Genomic DNA, 18031 nt, shown 5'->3' with positions numbered 1-18031 from the left:
ATGATTCATGACTAATTTAATTCAATGGCACATTATCCAAAATGATCAAGCAGAGCAATCCTAAGCCTGTCATGGAGTAGTGATCCTGCGAGCAAGTACTGCTGGGTGGGGCCCCTCAGGCAGGTGGTAACAATTAGTATCCCACTTCCAGGTTAGCGCCATCGGCAATGGCGGAATTCCTCTGATCCAGAGGAACCCACTCCGCGAAAATCGGGTCTTGCTGCCGCGGCGAAGGTGGAGACCCTTTAAAAATCCCAGGCGGAGGAAGCCTGGGAATGTGGGATTCAGCTGACACCTACACGCAAGGAAACCCCTTTTTTGGGGATCCGAAGTGACGTGGGGTGAGTGGCGCAGTGTTTTGAATCAACCGCTATTTTTTCAGAGTGAAGCCACACAGCTGTTGCCGGAGAGCGCTGACTTTTTCCTGTGGACAATTGGACTCTAAAACAAGTACCAGTGAGTAGAACGGAAAATTGGGCTAAGAAACATTTTAATTTGGCACTCAAGCGGGAAGGTCCTAAACAGGAAGTCCGCCTTCCGCTTTTGTAAATAGCCTGAAGCAAAAATTGTGCAAGCTAAAGTCTGGAAAGCTGTTCATAAAGGTCTAAAATTCCTCCTGTCTTAACCATCTAAACCCCTCTTGAAAGCAGGAGTAAAGAGGGGGAATTTTGACTGTTTAAGCCTGCAGGAGAGAGAGTAAAGAAAGATAAATTTCCACCGTCTCAAACCTGGGAACGGGGTGTCAGAGACAGAGGTTTTTGGTGAAGTTCATTGACTGTGAAAGGAACATCTTTTGACAGATAGCTAAAGAAGAGAAACAAATTATTTCCAATGTTGCCTTTTGCATTTAAAGGAAACTAAAAACTTGAAAAATGAAAGCAACTTTCTTTTGTTGGATCTGCTTTCAAAAGATGGATACAAACAGAAATTGTCTCCTCTAGAGGGAGTTTGTTAAATTGTTACTGGAGTCGATCTGGGGACTTTCCAGCTGTGGTGATTAGGATCCTGGGAACAGACTGTGACCTTGAACAAAAATGTGTTTTGAATAAGTTTTGGTGCTTGCTTTTTGCAAGACAAGCGCTTTGTTGGAGCAGATGCACGAGAAGATGGATTTGATGACTGTTGCAATCAAAAATTTTGGACAAACAGTGAATTCTTATACAGAAATCATCTATGAGCCAACTCAAGAACCTGATTTGATAGAGCAAGTGCAAATGCAGAAGATAAGGGAGGAGGTTGCTGTTGAACCTCAAGTAAAACCCGAGGCCCTACAGGAGCATAAGCCGTTGTTGTTGAAGGTTGAATCTGGAGTGGGCCAGGGGGGGTCTGGAGTTGTGGGGGTCCTTAAGTTTGGAGGGACTTTGAAACATGCTTTTAAATATTTTCTGGATTACATTGTTGACTGTGGGGAATGGGACTGTGGGGAATGGGCCGATCTTCTGAGGAGAGACGGAGATATTTTCGAGTTGGAACATCCCCAAGACCTACTCCTCAATGAGAAAGGAAAGAAATTAAGAAAGAGATCAACAAAAGATAAGGTAAAGTGCAAGTACAAACAAGAAGAAGATCTGCAAAAGGGACATGGAAGAGACTTAAGAGCCTCGGACACAAGATTACCAGGTTGATGGACTATAAGAAATGGACAATAAGGACTGACATAACCCGAGATCAGGAAAAAGAGACGCTGGATGAAGATTGGAAGAAAGTTTTTAAAGATTTACTTTGGGAATTAATGTAAGATTAATAAGTATTAGGAAAAACGTTGGAATGAAACTATTTGGCTTTAGTAGAAATGATATAAGGAGTTATGTATAAATAAGTATTAAGTTTTAAGCTTTAAGGTATTTTATGGTAAGATAAGGTTAAAATAAATTAAGGTAAACTGAATGACAGAATATAGTGAAAGATGGAAAGGATTTGTTGACTTAATTAATAGGTTAGACTGTTAAGATAAATTACCTAATAAAAATTGAGAAAGATGGAAAGAATTTGCTGAAACAAATAATTAAACTAGAATACAAAAAGGGAGGTGTGAGGAGGTCGATGAAACAAGTAACTGGAAGATTAAGATATGAAATATTGGATTTGTTTTGTTTTGTTTTTCTTTGTTTTTTATGGATATTGTTTTATGTTTTTTGTCTTTCTTTTTCTTTTTTATGTATTGTATTGTATGTTTCGTTAATTTTTTTTGCTGTCTTTTTCCCCCTTCTTTTTTGTATTTTTTAAACTTCTAATAAATATCATTGGGGGGAAAAACAATTAGTATCCCAAAGTGGGAGCATGTGATGGGGTTGGCTGGTTGCCAGATCCCTCAGCCCCTATAAATCTTTGCGTTAACCTGCCAGGGGCAGGAGAGAACACGTTGTTTATTGTACTTGTTTGATGTCCTGTAACTTATGTCAAGGAAGAAGCCAATAAAGCCTGGTAACCTGCTGGGTACCTGTGTGTAATTGATTAGTAGCCTGGAGGGAGGAATCAGGGAAATGACTCCCTCCATGACAAACCCCACCTGAGCCACTTCTGCATCCAAAGTTCTGACAGCTCCCGCCAAAAAGGATGGATGGGGTGTTGGGTGTTTGACAGCTTTTGCTGTGCCAGCTCTCCATTTCAGGGCCATACACCAGCTCCCCCCCGGCGGGAGGACTCACAGTGGTAGCCTTGCTCTGGCAGAGACCAGCCCTCTGCACATCAGAGCTGCCCTTCCCATCCTCAGTGCCCCTCTCTTCCCACAGAAGCTGAAGGACAGAGGCCCAAACCTCATCCTAACTCCCTTCCACACCTTCATCAGGTGGGTTAGCTACACAATCAGGCTACAGGAATATAATTTGTTGCAAATTTCTCTGTGTCGTGTTATGTATGCCAAATTTTGTTTTACGGAAGACAAGCCAACAAATCTATTATTTATCTGTTGCTATGAAATTCAGAAATGAAATGTTATGCTTTTGTTTTGGCTACAAACTGCCTGTAACTGGATGCTACAAAACATAACAAGTATTGTTATCGTGCATATTCAAGCTGGACAGAGATAATGTAGTTCGTCCTTAAAACTTATTTGTTGATTCATGCATATCTGTATATTTAAAGCTCCTTGTTCACCCACAAGTACACGTTTCATCTGTTGTGTAATGATGCTTATTGCCAGGTTGGGTGCCGTTGTGTGGCGGCGAAAACGCCTCCCCTGGATCCGGCAGTTGTGCTGGAGGTGAGGGGTTTTCCTAGGCTTGGTTAACCCTTTTTGGTTTCACCCAGGCCCGATAAGTTGATTTCAGCTTGCCTGCCTATTTGGCCAATGGCAGGAGGGCTGCAGCACCACTGCCGTTTCTGGGGAGGATCAGACTGAGATGGCAGGGGGGCCCTGAGGTTACTGTGTGCCAGTACTTAATTTTTTTATGTCCCTTTAATACAATCTGTTTTGTACTGTCCGCAGTGGCATCTGGTAATTGACACACCAGTGCACAGATGTATATGAATTGAAAAATCTGTCATAATTGTACTGTCCCTGTATTTTGCAGGTGCAAAGACCAACAATGCAGTCCCACTGTGAAAGGGTCCTTTTCAAATGTGAGTAAGAAATAAACACCTGACCTGCTATATGAAAAATGCAAAGAAATATTGTATGCTGCTTTTGCAAGGAACACCACAACACAAATATGCCCTAAGTATCCTATGTTTCTTTCTATAATGGTTAAGCTTTATATTTCTTTCTGAAAAAGATGTCATGCATGTGTATTTGAGTATAAATGCATAATCGCCTAGTGGAAAGTTCAAAATCTGTTATTTTGGAATCTATGAGCTATGAGCTTTGGTATTGCTTGCCAAATTCATAGTCACAGATTTATCTTTCCTCTCCAGTATCTGATGACTTTGAGTTTGTAGATGACAAAGAAAAATAAAATAAAATAAGGCGTTTCTTCTGTTTCCAAACACTCATCAAACAGAGAAAAGGGGTATTTTAAAACATTCTATAACTAATCATTTATTTTTCAAACTTATTATACAGGTGGGTTTCCTTTTTCTTCTCTGTTCTGGTTAAAGGGAGATCACGAAGTGTTTCAGCCCAATGCAATTGCTCTCAAGTATTTTAAGAAGACTAGAGAAAAGGGTCTTTGTCAGTTGGTGATGTTGGATAACTGCTCATGCAGGGTTTCTGAGAAACTTGAGAGGAACAATTTTAACTTAGCAAAAGGCCCTTGAAAGTCCTTTATAGTATTCAAAGATCTGGGTGGTCCCAACAGATCCTTTGTTTCTTTTAGAGCTCTAAATGTTTTGCAGGCTGCACAGTTCTTGAAAATTCTACAGACCCTGGCAAAGGGACCTAGAGAAGCCTCTCTCAGAAGCCTCTGTGTCTCTGTCGCTTTCATGCCTTCTCTCTTTGATCCCTTACTCCTTCTCTAGTCTCATTGCCCAGAAAGAAAATATACACCCTATACATGTGATTTACAGACTTCATCCCAGGCAGATATGGTATTTATAAAAGGAATGACAGAGTTTGTACTGCTTTGAATCTAACAGCTACCGTGACTTTTGGATTGGGTCTTCTTTGATTTGAGAAAAGACTTGAGAAAAAGTTATTTCTTTTGTTAACTGAAGTACAATCCCAAGCATGTTTACTCAGAAAAAGCACTATTGCATAAAATAGAATTTATTCTATAGTAACTGACCATAGTTACAGCCTGAAACAAAGTACGAATGAATCTCATGGCAAGCGGAGTCCATGATTCATAGCACAATAATAACAGTTTACTATGGGGTGGCCTAAAGCAGGTATCAAATACAGACCTGGGTTAAGGCATAACTAATGATGAATTGGAGGGATTATAGAAGAAACCCTGAGTCAATCCACTTTGACTGCCATCAAGAAATCCTTTCTGCAGCTGGTTGTTGACACTTAATATCAGAGAAATTGCATTTCATAAACATGAATGTACTGTATCACCAAATTGTTGCAGGGGCAGTGAAGGCAGAGGAAAAGTGATGCATCTGTTGTGGGAGTTTCCTTATATTTATTGGTTGATTATATTTATTCAGAAATATGTCTTTACTTTGCAACTCCCATTTGAGGAAACAGTTGAGACTTTTTAATTTAGAGAAAATGGGAGTAAAAGGAGATGTGATAAAGGTGTATAACATTATGTAATGTGTGGAGAAAGTGGACAGAGAGAAGCTTTTCTCCCTCCCTCATAATGCTGGAACTCAGGGACATCCCAGGAAGCTGAATGTTGGAAGATTCAGGACAGACAACAGAAAGCACTTCCTCACCCTGGGCACTCTTAAACTGTGGAATTCACACACCCAAGACATGGTGGTGGCCACAACGTGGGTGACTTGAAAAGAGGATGAGAAAAATTATTGGCGGTTAATGGCTACTATCCATGGTAGCTTTGTTCTGCCTACATTGTTGGAGGCAGTGTGCTTCTGAATGCCAGTCAGTTCACAAGTAGGGAGAGTTCTGTTGCACTCAAGGCATCAGGCTGGCCACTGTGAGGAAAGAGTGCTGGACTGATGAGTCTTTGGCTTGAACCAGCAGGCTCTTCTCGTGCTTTTAGGGTATTTTGTCATTGCTGTATTCATTTAAATATATGTTTCCAGAATTTCATCACCAGTGGACATAGACCTTTGCCATTACATCATTTCTGTCAGTTTGTGGTAGAAGGTTGCATTGATCTTAGGAAGCTTAATAGGAGTGATGTATGATCTATAGATTATATTCAACATTGTCTCTTTCGTGTGGGATGAGGCAGCTTTCAAAGAGGATTTTCCCCATAAAGCATTCCACTGATTTTCTTTTATTTCTATTCCACACTCTGCTTTCCACAAGTTTCCAAGACCAGTCGTAGCACTAATTTTCTGGTCAGTTGCAACTCTCAATTCTAATTTCTCGTGAAGTATAAGAATACTAAAATGTGTTCATTTTACTTCTCACATTTAATACCTTAAGCATGTACAGATTCTTATCCAGTCGTACCAGTCTGAAGTACCAACTGCAAAGGGCATTTTTTTCAAAGTCCCTTATGTAAATGTTTGAGTGTATTTCACCTTCAAAGCAGCGTAGGAACCAAATTTATTAGTGCTGCTTCATATGTGCCTTACCATGGACCTGTATGTGAGAGAGGACTGGAGGTGATGCTAATGTATAGATGTGGAGGGAGAACCTGGGATCCATCACGAAAGAGGCCAGTAACGATGGGCAATATATTTCCCAAATAATGCAATTGTTATGTGTCAGGAGGTAGATTTGGGGTGGAGAATGGTAAGATTCAACCAATCAGAGGGGAGTAAACCTTGCCTGGCACATCACCTGCACAGGGGATCTAGTCCAGGGTGTGGAGCCCCTAGTCTACCACCAGATTTCATCTGGATCCCTTCCAGGGAAAAGAGCTTTGTCGTAGTGCCGAGAGCTGCTGCAAGAACATCAAAGCAGAGGGAGCAATGTATCAGCAGAGAGGTAGACGTGTATTCATTTAAATGAAGTGAATTCCACTGCAGAACGTAATGTCCAGTGAACTCAGCACCTCCTTCTCACACTCCCCAAGCCATTTGAAGCAACAGACTGGCCCGGAGGCTGCCTCAGAATTTCTGACTGTCCTCGCGTGGACTAAAACGGCGCCTGTCTATTCCTGGGGAGAAAGCAAAGAAGAGACTTTCTGACGTTTTTAGGATTCTCCCAATCTACCCCACAGCGTGGGGTGGCTGGAGGTTTTGCGCTGGCTTTTAAGCCGGGAAGCGATTGGCGACTGGATCAGTAGAGAGCTTGACCTGCTGGATCCCTGCAAGAAACAAGCTGGGTCTCGGTCAGAGCGCTTGGCGGCCGAGAAGCCCGGAGGAAAGTGCAGAAAGGGGAGGCGGAGTGGCTGGAGAGGCAGTTGTAGCAGCAGCTGGACAAAGCTCCGTTTTGGAACGCTCCTTCTTGCCCTGGACAGTAAATCAAAATATCTTTTCTCTCTCTCTCTCTCTCTCTCTCTCTCTCTCTCTCCCTCTCTCCCTCTCTCCCTCTCTCCCTCTCTCTCTCTCTCTCTCTCTCACACACACACACATCCTTCCTTAGTATCTGAGGCTCAAAGGACGAGAGCAGGGACCAGATGAGCGGAGCGAACAAACTGAGGACAGCGCGACGAGGTGAATCCGAAGAGAGCCACTCCTGTCCCTCTTTGGCAGGGGAGAAGGCAGGCGGGGGGCACTTGCTTCGAGTGAATTGAACGAGAGGGAGCCGCATCTTGCTCGAATGAAGGGTATGTTCTGGTTAGGTTACAGGTGGCTCAGTCAGTGTCGAGCAGCGGCGTTAGTTCAAAGTGGGGATCAGGCTCAGCTCCAGGACTGGGATGTGTCTCGCCAGCCTTTGCAATCGGAAAGGACGCGAAGGACCTCCATTAATCTTTGTGCGAGAAAGGTTCAATCTTTACGGTGATCTGGGAACGAGACGCTTCTTGGAGCTGCTGCCACTTTGTCGTTCCCTCTCTCCCTCTCTGTCACACTCACACGTAACCCACGGACACGCATTTTACTATCCGTAATTGTTAACAGGTTAACTGCGTTTCCTTTGGGGTTCTCTTTGACTCCTAAACAAACGGAGCAGGTGGAAATTCTCTAGAGACACGGAGGGACCCCATCCCTCCCCAGCACTTCCTGAAAAACTGCCCTGGGGTCTCCGTTACGTTATCTACGGGAAACTAAATGACTAAACAGGTGTTTTACAAACTTGGGTCGCCAGTTTCTTTTTGGACTACAACTCCCACCACCCCTAATTAGCAGGATCAGTGGGCAGGGATGATGGGAATTGTAGTCCAAAAAACAGCTGGAGCCCAAGTTTGGGGAACACTGGACTCCAGACACACACACACACACACACACAGAGAGAGAGAGAGAGAGAGAGAGAGAGAGAGAGAAGGGTGTAAGATTGGTTTGGTCACTGAGTAGTCTCTTGTTCCTCTACCTGACATCCTTATTCAAAGGATGCTTGTTGGCTATCATTTCAGTTCATTTCAGTTCAGCGAGCCTAAACACATACAGAGCCGGACCATTGAGGTCCATCTAGCTCCGTATTGCCTACACTGACTGGCAGCGGTTCGCCGGTGTTTTCAGACAGGAGACATTCCCAGCCCGCCCTGAAGATGCCAGGGACTGACCCTGAGGCCTTCTGCATGCGAAGCTGATGCTCTGTCACTGAACCACAGGTCTTGCCCTATTTGGGGGTCCCACTGCTGCCTTTCATTATTTCCCCCTCCCATCTCCCCACCTATTTATGCAACACACCTTATTGGAACTGGGTGGGTGTTGGGCACCCTTCGAACTTCTCCAAGCTCCGAGTCCCGCCTGCGGGAGCTGCTGGGAGAAACCTGCGAGGCAATTACGCGCAGGCAAAACATCTCCCCTTAATCGCCCGGGCTTCAGTCAGAGACCGGTTCGGGTTTCCAAAGGGGCGGGGGCGGCTGTAGAAATTACACGTTATCCAAATATTGGCTGCTGCTGAGTCGAGGGCGGGGGGCGGCGGCTGGCAGCCAGGCTGTGCCCCCTGGACGCGGGCAATTAGCGCGACAGCCCCCTAGGTTCGCTTAGATGCGTCTTCTATGGTGACACCCTCCCCCTATGGCCAACAAGAAAGGCTGATTGCCCCCCTGGGAGCCCGCGCCAGCTCTGCACGGGGAGTCTGGCAGCTCCTGCCCGAGGTCGGTGCCAAAGAAAAGGGCCACCGCCGCGTCCCTGGGCGCTGCCGCCGCAGATTGCATGGCAGGCAGCAGATTTCGTGGTGCCGGCCTGGCTGCAGCGTCGTCGGCAGCAGCAAAGCCCAACTGTCAGGGAAGAGGCTCCTGCGAACGGGCAAGAGCGAGAGCCTCGGGCAACTTCCCGCAGCGGTGCGGGAAACAGAGCCCTCCGGTCCTGGCTGAATCCCGCTGGGGGAATGGGGAACATTTCATCAAGGCACAAGCTTTCGCGAACCAGATGCATCTCCTGAAGTGGGCAGCCAGAATAAGCATTTCAGTCTTTAAGGTGCTTTAGGTTGCTGTAACTGACTGCTAACTTCTACTACTCTCAAGACATCCCAACGGAATAGCACCTCTGGATCCCTTAACTAACATTTTGTAGGCTTCAGTGGAAGATGCAGGGAGTCCGTGGGTGAGAGAAAGAATGGGCTACGCTAAGGACTCCTCCAGTTCTTGATCTCATTGTTCGGTTGCTGGATCGGTGCCCTAATCCTGACCCTAAACGCGATTTCAGGAAATGGTTCATACTTCCACGTGACACTTTCAGAGTTTTAAATCACTACCTCACCCTGCCTATTTCTACAGAATTGGACCCGCGCATGGAAGCGCCTCCCCCCGAGTTTTTATTCTCTGTAGGACAACAGTTGCCCTTTGGAACTGACCGTCTTTTGTCTCTCCGAATTCAAATCCTCGCCTCAGACTCGAAGCCCAAGTCAAGCTGGATTAGCAGCAGTTAACAAGAATTTTTCTCACTCATTCCTGTATCAACTCTCCCCAATATAATGCCCGGGGGGGATAAATGTAATAATCTATGGACTATGTAGCGCAGGGTGTCATGGGTGACTTAAAATAACAGTATCCCAACTTTCAGTTTCTCAGTCTTTCTCAAATGAAGAATTGTAGAAAGTACTGGAATCAGCAGGTGCTTTTATTTCTCAGAAAAATTAAGGCTTACTACCTCAGGTCTAATAGTCTCCGAAAAATCTGAATTTGAAATGGCATCCACCCCGGGAACTTTCGGCCCCGTCCAGCTTCCCTGGTTCAAGTCGACGTGACGACAAATAACGTGGGCGAGGAAGCCTTGCGAAAAGCCGTGTTACTTTCCTTAGGAGTGCGTTACCTAGGGAAGGAAAGACTTGGTTTCTAGATAGCATGTCATTTAAAAACACTGGCACCTTAACTTGGAAGCAGCTCTTACCCCTTAAGCCCCATAGAATTGGGGTGCGTGAGTGGCCCCGATCTTCTTCTTCTTCTTCTTCTTCTTCTTCTTCTTCTTCTTCTTCTTCTTCTTCTTCTTCTTCTTCTTCTTCTTTGGTTTCAGTGGGCCCTCCCGCCTGTTTCAAGCAAGTCCCACGACTTATTTCAAGCCTTAACCGACTGGGGCCCATAGTTCTGCAGAGTAAGACCTTGAAAAGGTTGCTGGTCTCCTGTCCTTGCGATAAGAAACTCCGTATCGCAAAGTCAGGAACAGTTCGCTCGGAAGTTCGGCAGAAATCAGCCCGGAAGCGAAAAACGTCAAAGTGTCCACTTGAGATCAGTTAGGTTTCGCCTCGTTCTTCGCGTTCCTTCATTGATTCTAAGGCTCCTACAGTTTCCTCATAGTGCCGGAAAAAACTCAGCACGAATATCCTGATTGCTGCATCTCTTTCACGTGGTCTCTGCCTCTTTTGAACCAAAAAGCAAGCGGAGAAATACTTCCTCTTACAAGCAGGAAAGATAAAAGTCTTCCATTCGCCGTTATGCCGAGAACCGTGTTTCCAAACCGAAACAGTGCTGTGATTCCTCTGCGGCTGACATCAGACGAGAAATCTGTGCACGGTCCTCGCGAACACAAGCGGGCGGGGGGGGGGGGGAATCATCTGCAGTCATTCCTGTTGGTTATCGGAGATGATCACAAGGATTCTACACTTGTTACCTCAAGTGAATGGCAAAAGAGATGGGGAAGCGGTGCGCTGGCCACAGTCGCTTAGAATGGATGGGTAGAAAACAGTCCCCAACGTCCCGTCAATTATATTAGACTGCAAACGTGCTTTTTAGCCGGATACTTTAGCTCAGGGTGGAAAAACTGGAAAATATCAATAGACTGACTTCCAAGAATTCGTAGAGAACTTTCCCCCGCTCCTGGACTCTTAAGAAGGTCGTACTTGTTCCACCCAAGCAGTGTTGTTGTTAATTTTTTTTAAGAAGTCAGGGAATCTCTTTAAGCCTAATGTGAACTATGAACTCAAATTCTATTCTTACTTAACCTAAAGTCCGGTGTTATTAATTTATTTTCTGTTACCAAACTAGGAAACTGAAATGAGTAATGTAGAAAACGAACAAAAAAGGGAGCGTTTTTATCTTTAAAGTTTTAATAATAATAATAATAATAATAATAATAATAATAATAATAATATCATGGAAACTTTCGCCCCACAACCTGGAGAGAAACCTGTGAAATATACTGTAGTAAGTATCAGGTTTTCGTAAAACAGTTGAATCGATCCGAAAATGAATTATGGCATGTGGATGAACATTTTCTGATTTAAGGGGAGATTGATGGGTTTAACGATAACATGCATAATCTTTCCACAATAGGAATGCTGTACGCTTTCCTGGGAGTAAGTCCCATTGAATTAAATGGACCTTGATTTTAAGTATATATGTATGGGACTGCATATACCTTGCACTACAAATATGGACTCGTGTTCTCACCCAACTTTTTAAACCTCTAGGTTGCTGAATGATGAGGTGAGATTCCTGGTCGCTCAAAAGTGACTTGATGCTAAAGATGCCAAGATATTAGAAGAGGAGGTCATGGAGAGGATAATGGCTTTGCCCTTTTAATACTCTGATCCTTAGTACATCTAACTGAAGGATTAAAATTAAAAGAGTTATTTAAATCAACAATGCATTTTCTTACACTGTACGGGTTTTTTGAATGGAGTGGCAGAATTCGCAATGCTAGTGAATGGGTTTACTTACCCGTCCCCATGTCTGGAAAGGAAGCATGACACTCCACCCTCAATTCAGGCACGTTTATTCGGAAGCGAGCCTCATTGACTGCAACAGAATTAACTTCGGACCAAGGCTGCTTATGGCCATAATTCGACATTAGAGCCGGCAGCGCAGATGCGACTAAGATTTAAACCAGTGTCAGTTTTAAGTATCTTCCACGTTCAGCACGTTTTTTTTCCGTGGCACTTATTTCCACGTAGGACCGCGAGCCATCACTGAGTTTGTACTGAGGGACTAATGCAATCTTACAGCCCAGGGCTAACCATGTCTACTCAGAAGCAAGTCCTATTGAATTCAATCCCAGGTAAAGGGCGGGATTAGGATTGCATGAATACAAAACTCATGGGCCAGAATGAAGAGCAGAAGTGTTTGAACAGGCCGGCCTCCCTTGTCAAAACTATTCCCAGTGTCTGAGCAGACTGTTGCCGCAGTGTAAAGCCCCTCGTTATTTACTTCCAATAAATTCACAGAAAACGAGTCAGTCTTTTCTACTATACACATCCTTCCTGCCCATACTTTCAGAAAGAGTTTTTACCTTCTATAGAGACTCTTTTTACACCCCGGTGCTTGCATTAGCAGAGACGCAAAAGCCTCTGTACATTTGAACTAAAAGCAAGCTAGCAACTCCGGGTCTAACTGGCCCATCGATATCCAAGCACAGCAGTCGGTCTTCTTGAAATAAACTGCCCCTCCTTCCAGTTTATTGTAAGAAAAGTCTGTTCTCCGGGTCTGCGCGATCCAGGGCACTTTCCAACAGAATTCTCGCGGTTCTGTTGCGACCAGCGCTGGTTAACGCCTTCCGCGCTTTGCCCGAAGTGACTCGCTAACCTGTGGATCAGACCTTCCTCAGTTCAAGAGAGCACATCCCAATCTCGGGTGCGGCCGGCATATGTGGGCGCTTTCTAGCGCACACAGCTCTATAAACCACGGATTTTTAAAAAGGGAGAAAATAACCCCCTAAGCATCGGGGTTAGAAGGAGGAAGCCAACAAGTCATATTTTAATTGAAACAATGATGTACAGTAAGGCAGACAGGAAGCGCCAACAACAATACTTCACAAACCAGCTAGGACTCAGAAATCCAACCCAAAAGAAAGTTGTGCTCGGGAAATGGTTGCTCGACCCATCCCCTGCCTCTCACAGAACTTTCTTCTGCGTAAAGTGCTTATCATGTAAGAGTTGTGTCCCCCCCGCAGGTCCTCACCCTCACCCCCCCCTCCATCAGCATTTAATTTCTAAATTCAAGTGGAGTAAGAACAGACAGTTGGAGCCTGTGAAAAGCAGCCATGTATGTATGTATGTATGTATGTATACCAGGAGGGATAATAAAGGTGTTGTAATAAGCATACTTACAAGAAAGAGGTTTTTTTAAAAAAATGCTTTCGGAACAGAGTAATGATGAGACAGGTCTTGCACGTTTACACAACAATATTACACCAAACGCGTAAACTTCACTAAAGAACGCTATGTGAAATTTCCACTCGAAAAAATTGTCTCTATATGTCATCTTTCGACACATTTTTTTCCAAACCGAAATAGACTATCAGGCAGTTCTTAGGTTTCAAAACCCATTTCCACTTTTAATCCCCGCTCATTTCTCCTTTAAAGTTTAGGGTTTTAATCTGTTGCTGGTTGCTGATGTCAGCGTTAATACTGTATATATTTGGTCACATTTTTTGGCGGGGGGTGGGGAGGTTGCAGATTCGGTGTGAATCTGAGAGGGTTACCAATACAACCCATGCAGGACTTTTCTCAATCCATAGTACACATTTCAGTTTGAACTAGGTTTCCGAAAGGTTAGTTCACCAAAGAGTGAGCAAATGATTCCAGGCGATCTCCTAGTTAACCCTGTTCCTAAATTTGATATTGGCTCACTTCTCAAAGTTACCTGCGCGCCTCTATCTCGACTTGCCACTGGGGCTGGATCTATTATTAGTAGCTTGGAATAGGCAGTGCAGACCTGGGCGATGAAGAGTTCTTGGTAACTCTAAAGCTAGCAAAAGGAAGTTCCAGTAAAAGATGCCACGGCCTATCTCGCGGGAGGAGCCCAAATGAAGACCATGGCGACGTTTCCATTTATTTTTCAAGCCCCGGATTGCAGAGATTGATGGTCATGCTTAAAATACTTTTTAGGCATAACTTCCTGAAATAATACCAGCTAGACTCCCCCCCCCCCCGCAACACCCTATTCTACAATACGTTTAGGTTAAAATAAGTCTCACTGAAGCCAGTAGCAGGGCCACCAGACCACACAAGAAAATAATTCGGCACCTCTTTTCTAAACACAATCTGAAATTATGTCTGGGCTGATTAGACCTTCCAAGGAACTTCCTTTAAGGAATCGGCTTCGCGTTGAAAACTTTACATCCTGATATCTGGGAGATATTTTATTATTTCCGTGACTCCAGTGGCGCTTACTTTCAAGGAAGTGTGTTAAGGACCTTGGTTTTAGGCCCCGATCGTAAAGGGTTTCTTTCTTTCTTTCTTTTTAGGGAGGGTGTCGTTTTGTGTAGCATTTCAAGCCTGGATGCAGCTTTGAGAGTTTGATGATCAACATACTTGCTAAATGATCACCAGCAATCTGATTTTTAAAAATGGTTTAACAGTTTACACAGAGATCCTTACCTGAACCTGGCTCTCGACAAACTGATTGTACAACAATTAAAATACAGAGCTTGAAAGAATGAAGATGACAACGAGGATAAGAATAAGAACAGAGGAACGATCTTCCCAAACACTCCTCTGTGGCCGGGCTTTCGCCCTTAATATCTGTGTTTCCTAAAAGGCGAAGGGAAAAGCAATGCCGCCCCCGCTCTTGTAGGAATGGGCCGAGGCGGAATGTCAGGAACTTTTGCCTTCCGAGGAGTTTGTGGGAGTCTGTTCGAGAAGGGAAGAGGAGGAGCTGGGCGAAGCGGACGGGCAGAGCTGTTGGGCCACCTGGCTCACGGCCAGGGCGGGAATGGCGGTGGCCGAGGAGATGGCCGGGGTGGCCTTGATGGGCACCGGGATGGCCGGCAGCGTCTGCGCGGGCGGGTGGCAGAGGGCCTTCATGGGCACGCCGAAGGGTCCGTACTCGGCGGGGGAGAGGGGCAAGCCGCCGCCGCCGCCGCCGCCGGACTCCATCACGCCCACGTGGGGCCACACGGAGCTGACCATGGTGCTGATCTGCTGGCTGGCCACTGGGTAGCCCAGGTGGTGCATGACCGAGGCCAGGGGCAGCCCGCCCCCCTGGATCACGCCCTTGTAGTCTCGCCCGATGAGGTTCTCGATGGCGAAGGGGTGCTTGAAGCCCGGCGAGGAGCTGTAGGGCTGGAACTGGGGCAGCCTCCCCACAGCCGCCGCAGCCGCCGCTGCAGCTGCAGCCGCAGCAGCCATGCTGGAGTCTGGGTGGCCTTTGGCAGCTCCTGGAGGCTGCAAAGAAGGAGGAGGAGGAGGAAGAGGAGGCGGCTGGTGCGGCTGGTGCGGGTGGAAATAGTGGCTGAGGTGCGGGTGCAGGACGCCCCCTGCCTTGCCTGCCGCCGGCATGTGGGGCTCCGGCCGCGGCACCTTGAAGCGCTTCCTGCGCCGGAGGAAGCTGCCGTTCTCGAACATGTCCCCGCAGTCGGGGTGCAGGGCCCAGAAGCTGCCTTTGCCCGGCTGGTCCGGCCGGCGCGGGATCTTGATGAAGCAGTCGTTGAAGGAGAGGTTGTGGCGCAGCGAGTTTTGCCAGCGCTGCGTGTGCTCGCGGTAGTAAGGGAAGCGCTCCATGATGAACTTGTAGATGTCGCTCAGAGGGAGCATCTTCTCGGCCGAGTGCTGGATGGCCATGGCCGTCAGGGAGATGTACGAGTAAGGGGGCTTCTGGTCGCTGTAGGAGCTCTTGCCCGGGCGAGGCATGGCACTGGCCCGCCCCTGGCTGAGACGCCTGGAGAAGAAGAACCCGCACACTCAGATCTCTCCCCGACCACGAAGGAGCGCTTCTCCTCTCACGGCATCACTGGTGCAGGCGGCGGTGGTACGTCCAGCCTTCCCGGCACGTCCTTCCCCGCAGATCTGCGACCCCCGGGCGGAGAATGCATATTGCGAGCCCACCCCCTTTAATCCGTATCTCTCCCCTCTTTCCCCGTTCTTTCCCTCTAGGACTGGCTCTGCAATGCTACATACAAAGCGGGTTCACTGCTCCCAAATCAAGGTGCTTTCGAACCGCATCCTCAACCGTCTCGCTACCGCCGGCGGGACAGAATCCGGCAACTTCTTTGACACGGGTCTTTTTCTGAACTTCCCCCCTCGCCATGTCTCACTACTCTGCGAAGAGCTTCAGCCCATAGTGGGGAGGTCAGTCCCACGGCAGAACTCAATGCCCGGCGAGCAGCGCCTCCCTCCGCGCAGGAACCGCTCGAAGCAGAGCTGCCGGGGCCTGTCGAAGAAGCCGCTCGGCGCACCGCACGGTCCTCGCAGGGCGAAAGCGGCCCCTGCACGTTCCCGGGAAGGAGGCGGAGAAGTCACTCGCGGCCACCTGGATTTAGGGGATCCACTGCTGGGAAGGGTGTCTTGTGGCTGGAGTTTCTGCCGTGGCCCTTAAGTGGGGAGCGGGTGGGGAGCGGATTGGTGGCGAGTGCTTGGCCCTCGGGATCCGCTCGAGGAAAGAAGGAGCTGCTTGGAAGTGCCAGGCAGCTGCGTCCGGAGCGCTTGGCCGCCGCGCAGCCTAGAGGCAGAGCGCAGAGGTCGGCGACGGCGGCTGGAGAAGGCAGCGTCGCAGGTGGGCTTCTGGCTCAGCAGAGCTTCCCGGCTCCGTTTTGTGATGATCCCTGGCCGGGACAGCGAAGCACCCCGCCCAGTTCCAGCTTCTTTAGCATCACATGACAGAGGCTTAGGGAACACCAGAAGACACGGATCGCATCCCCCCGCCCCGCTTAACTCTTTAAGCGGACAAGGTGGGGCCAGGGACACGCGCAGGGAGGCGACGCTGGAGGGAGCCGTTAAATCGCTTCTCTGCCTCCCTCCCTTCCTCTCCCAGGATGGCAAGGAGACAACCTCCTCCTCCCTCCTCCGTCTCCCCAGCGCCCACTACTCACAGCCGCCTGAACTCCATGCCGCTTGGTTTCGCTCCTGTCCTGGGAATCTCCCCCCCGCCTGCTCCTCTCTGTAGAGATGGCGATGGCTCATGGCTGAGCTTTCTTGTTATTGAGAAGCGATGCCAAGGAAAACAGAAACGCCTGTTCGGAACCCGAGTCAAGGTCTTGACTTCTGAAATGCTGAACTAGAAAGGTTTTTGGTGAGGCAGCCTTAGGCTTTGTGTAGAAAATAGATTAATTACACCTCTTCCACCTAGAATTCCCTTTCGATGGCTCAGTGAGCGACATAGTCCAGTCCTGAGAATGCTTTCTTGGAGTGAACCCGTGTGCTCATGGGATAAGTATGCACTGGATTACAGATGTCGTGTATTTAGCGACGAAGGCTGGGATCCTGGATCCACTTCCCAGGTCCTCTTTAATTCAGAGGGGCATACGTCTGACTGAGTAGACCTGCGTGGGAAAGGTTTTTGTTTTGTTTTGTTTATACCCCGACCAGCATTCCCCGTTCAAGAGTATTTAGGTCTCAGCGAACCCAACAAGATTTGCTTCCAAGTAAAAGGGTGTGTGATGAGAGCGTGGAAGACGGAATGAAAGATGGACGCTGAAGTACGTTCAGCGGACATAATAGAATTATAGAGTTGAAAGGGATCCCTGCGGTCATCCAGTCGAACCCAGGATTCCTGCCCACAGCAGTTCACTTAAACCAGTGGATTGAGGAGGAGGGGCGAGATCCACTTCCCACTTGACTTGATGGGGATACTTTTAGTTATGGTTGGTGGATAACGCCATAAGTTACACCCCATCTTCCTTGGAAATCTATCCTATTCATTTCAAGACATTTTCAAGGCTTAGAACAGAGAGTCTGGTCCGCTGGCAGCTTCAATGTATTCTAAGGAAAGCTTAGGGTTGTGTCTCATTTGTCTACCTCGTTCTCAGCAGGATATTGGAACTATGTTCCATCGTCCTCGAAGCACGTGTGTAAGGCTTCGCTGAATATGATTAAATAAACTTGAAACAGTGGCAGAACTAGCGATCAGATCCAGCTCGCTAGTTGTCTCGCCAGCCCTGACAAAAGGGAGCAAGAAGGGTTTGTGCACCAAAGGCTTCCCACCGCGATCTTTGCGATTGAGGAGCAGGCGCCCTGCGCGTGCCAGAGATTAAAAGGACCTGAGTTGATATGGAGGCCCTGGGAGAGGAAGTTTCTTGGAACTCCTACCGGCGTTTCAGCGCTCTCTCACAGTCACACTCACACGTTACCCACGAACACGTATTTCACCGTGCT

General features: G+C 47.3%; 1 protein-coding gene across 1 annotated transcript; it reads right to left on the bottom strand.

Moving 5' to 3' along the window:
- Positions 1 to 12959: 12959 nt before the first annotated feature.
- On the bottom strand, positions 12960 to 16173 carry FOXB2 (forkhead box B2). Its single transcript, XM_081881151.1, has one exon. It carries the CDS (start codon positions 15569 to 15571, stop codon positions 14537 to 14539), a length of 1035 nt encoding a protein of 344 aa, XP_081737277.1. The 5' UTR covers positions 15572 to 16173; the 3' UTR covers positions 12960 to 14536.
- Positions 16174 to 18031: the final 1858 nt, after the last annotated feature.

Source organism: Podarcis erhardii (assembly GCF_964252035.2).
Source record: "Podarcis erhardii genome assembly, chromosome: 11".
Taxonomy (NCBI): domain Eukaryota; kingdom Metazoa; phylum Chordata; class Lepidosauria; order Squamata; family Lacertidae; genus Podarcis; species Podarcis erhardii.
This window is presented reverse-complemented; position numbering and strand designations above follow the sequence as displayed.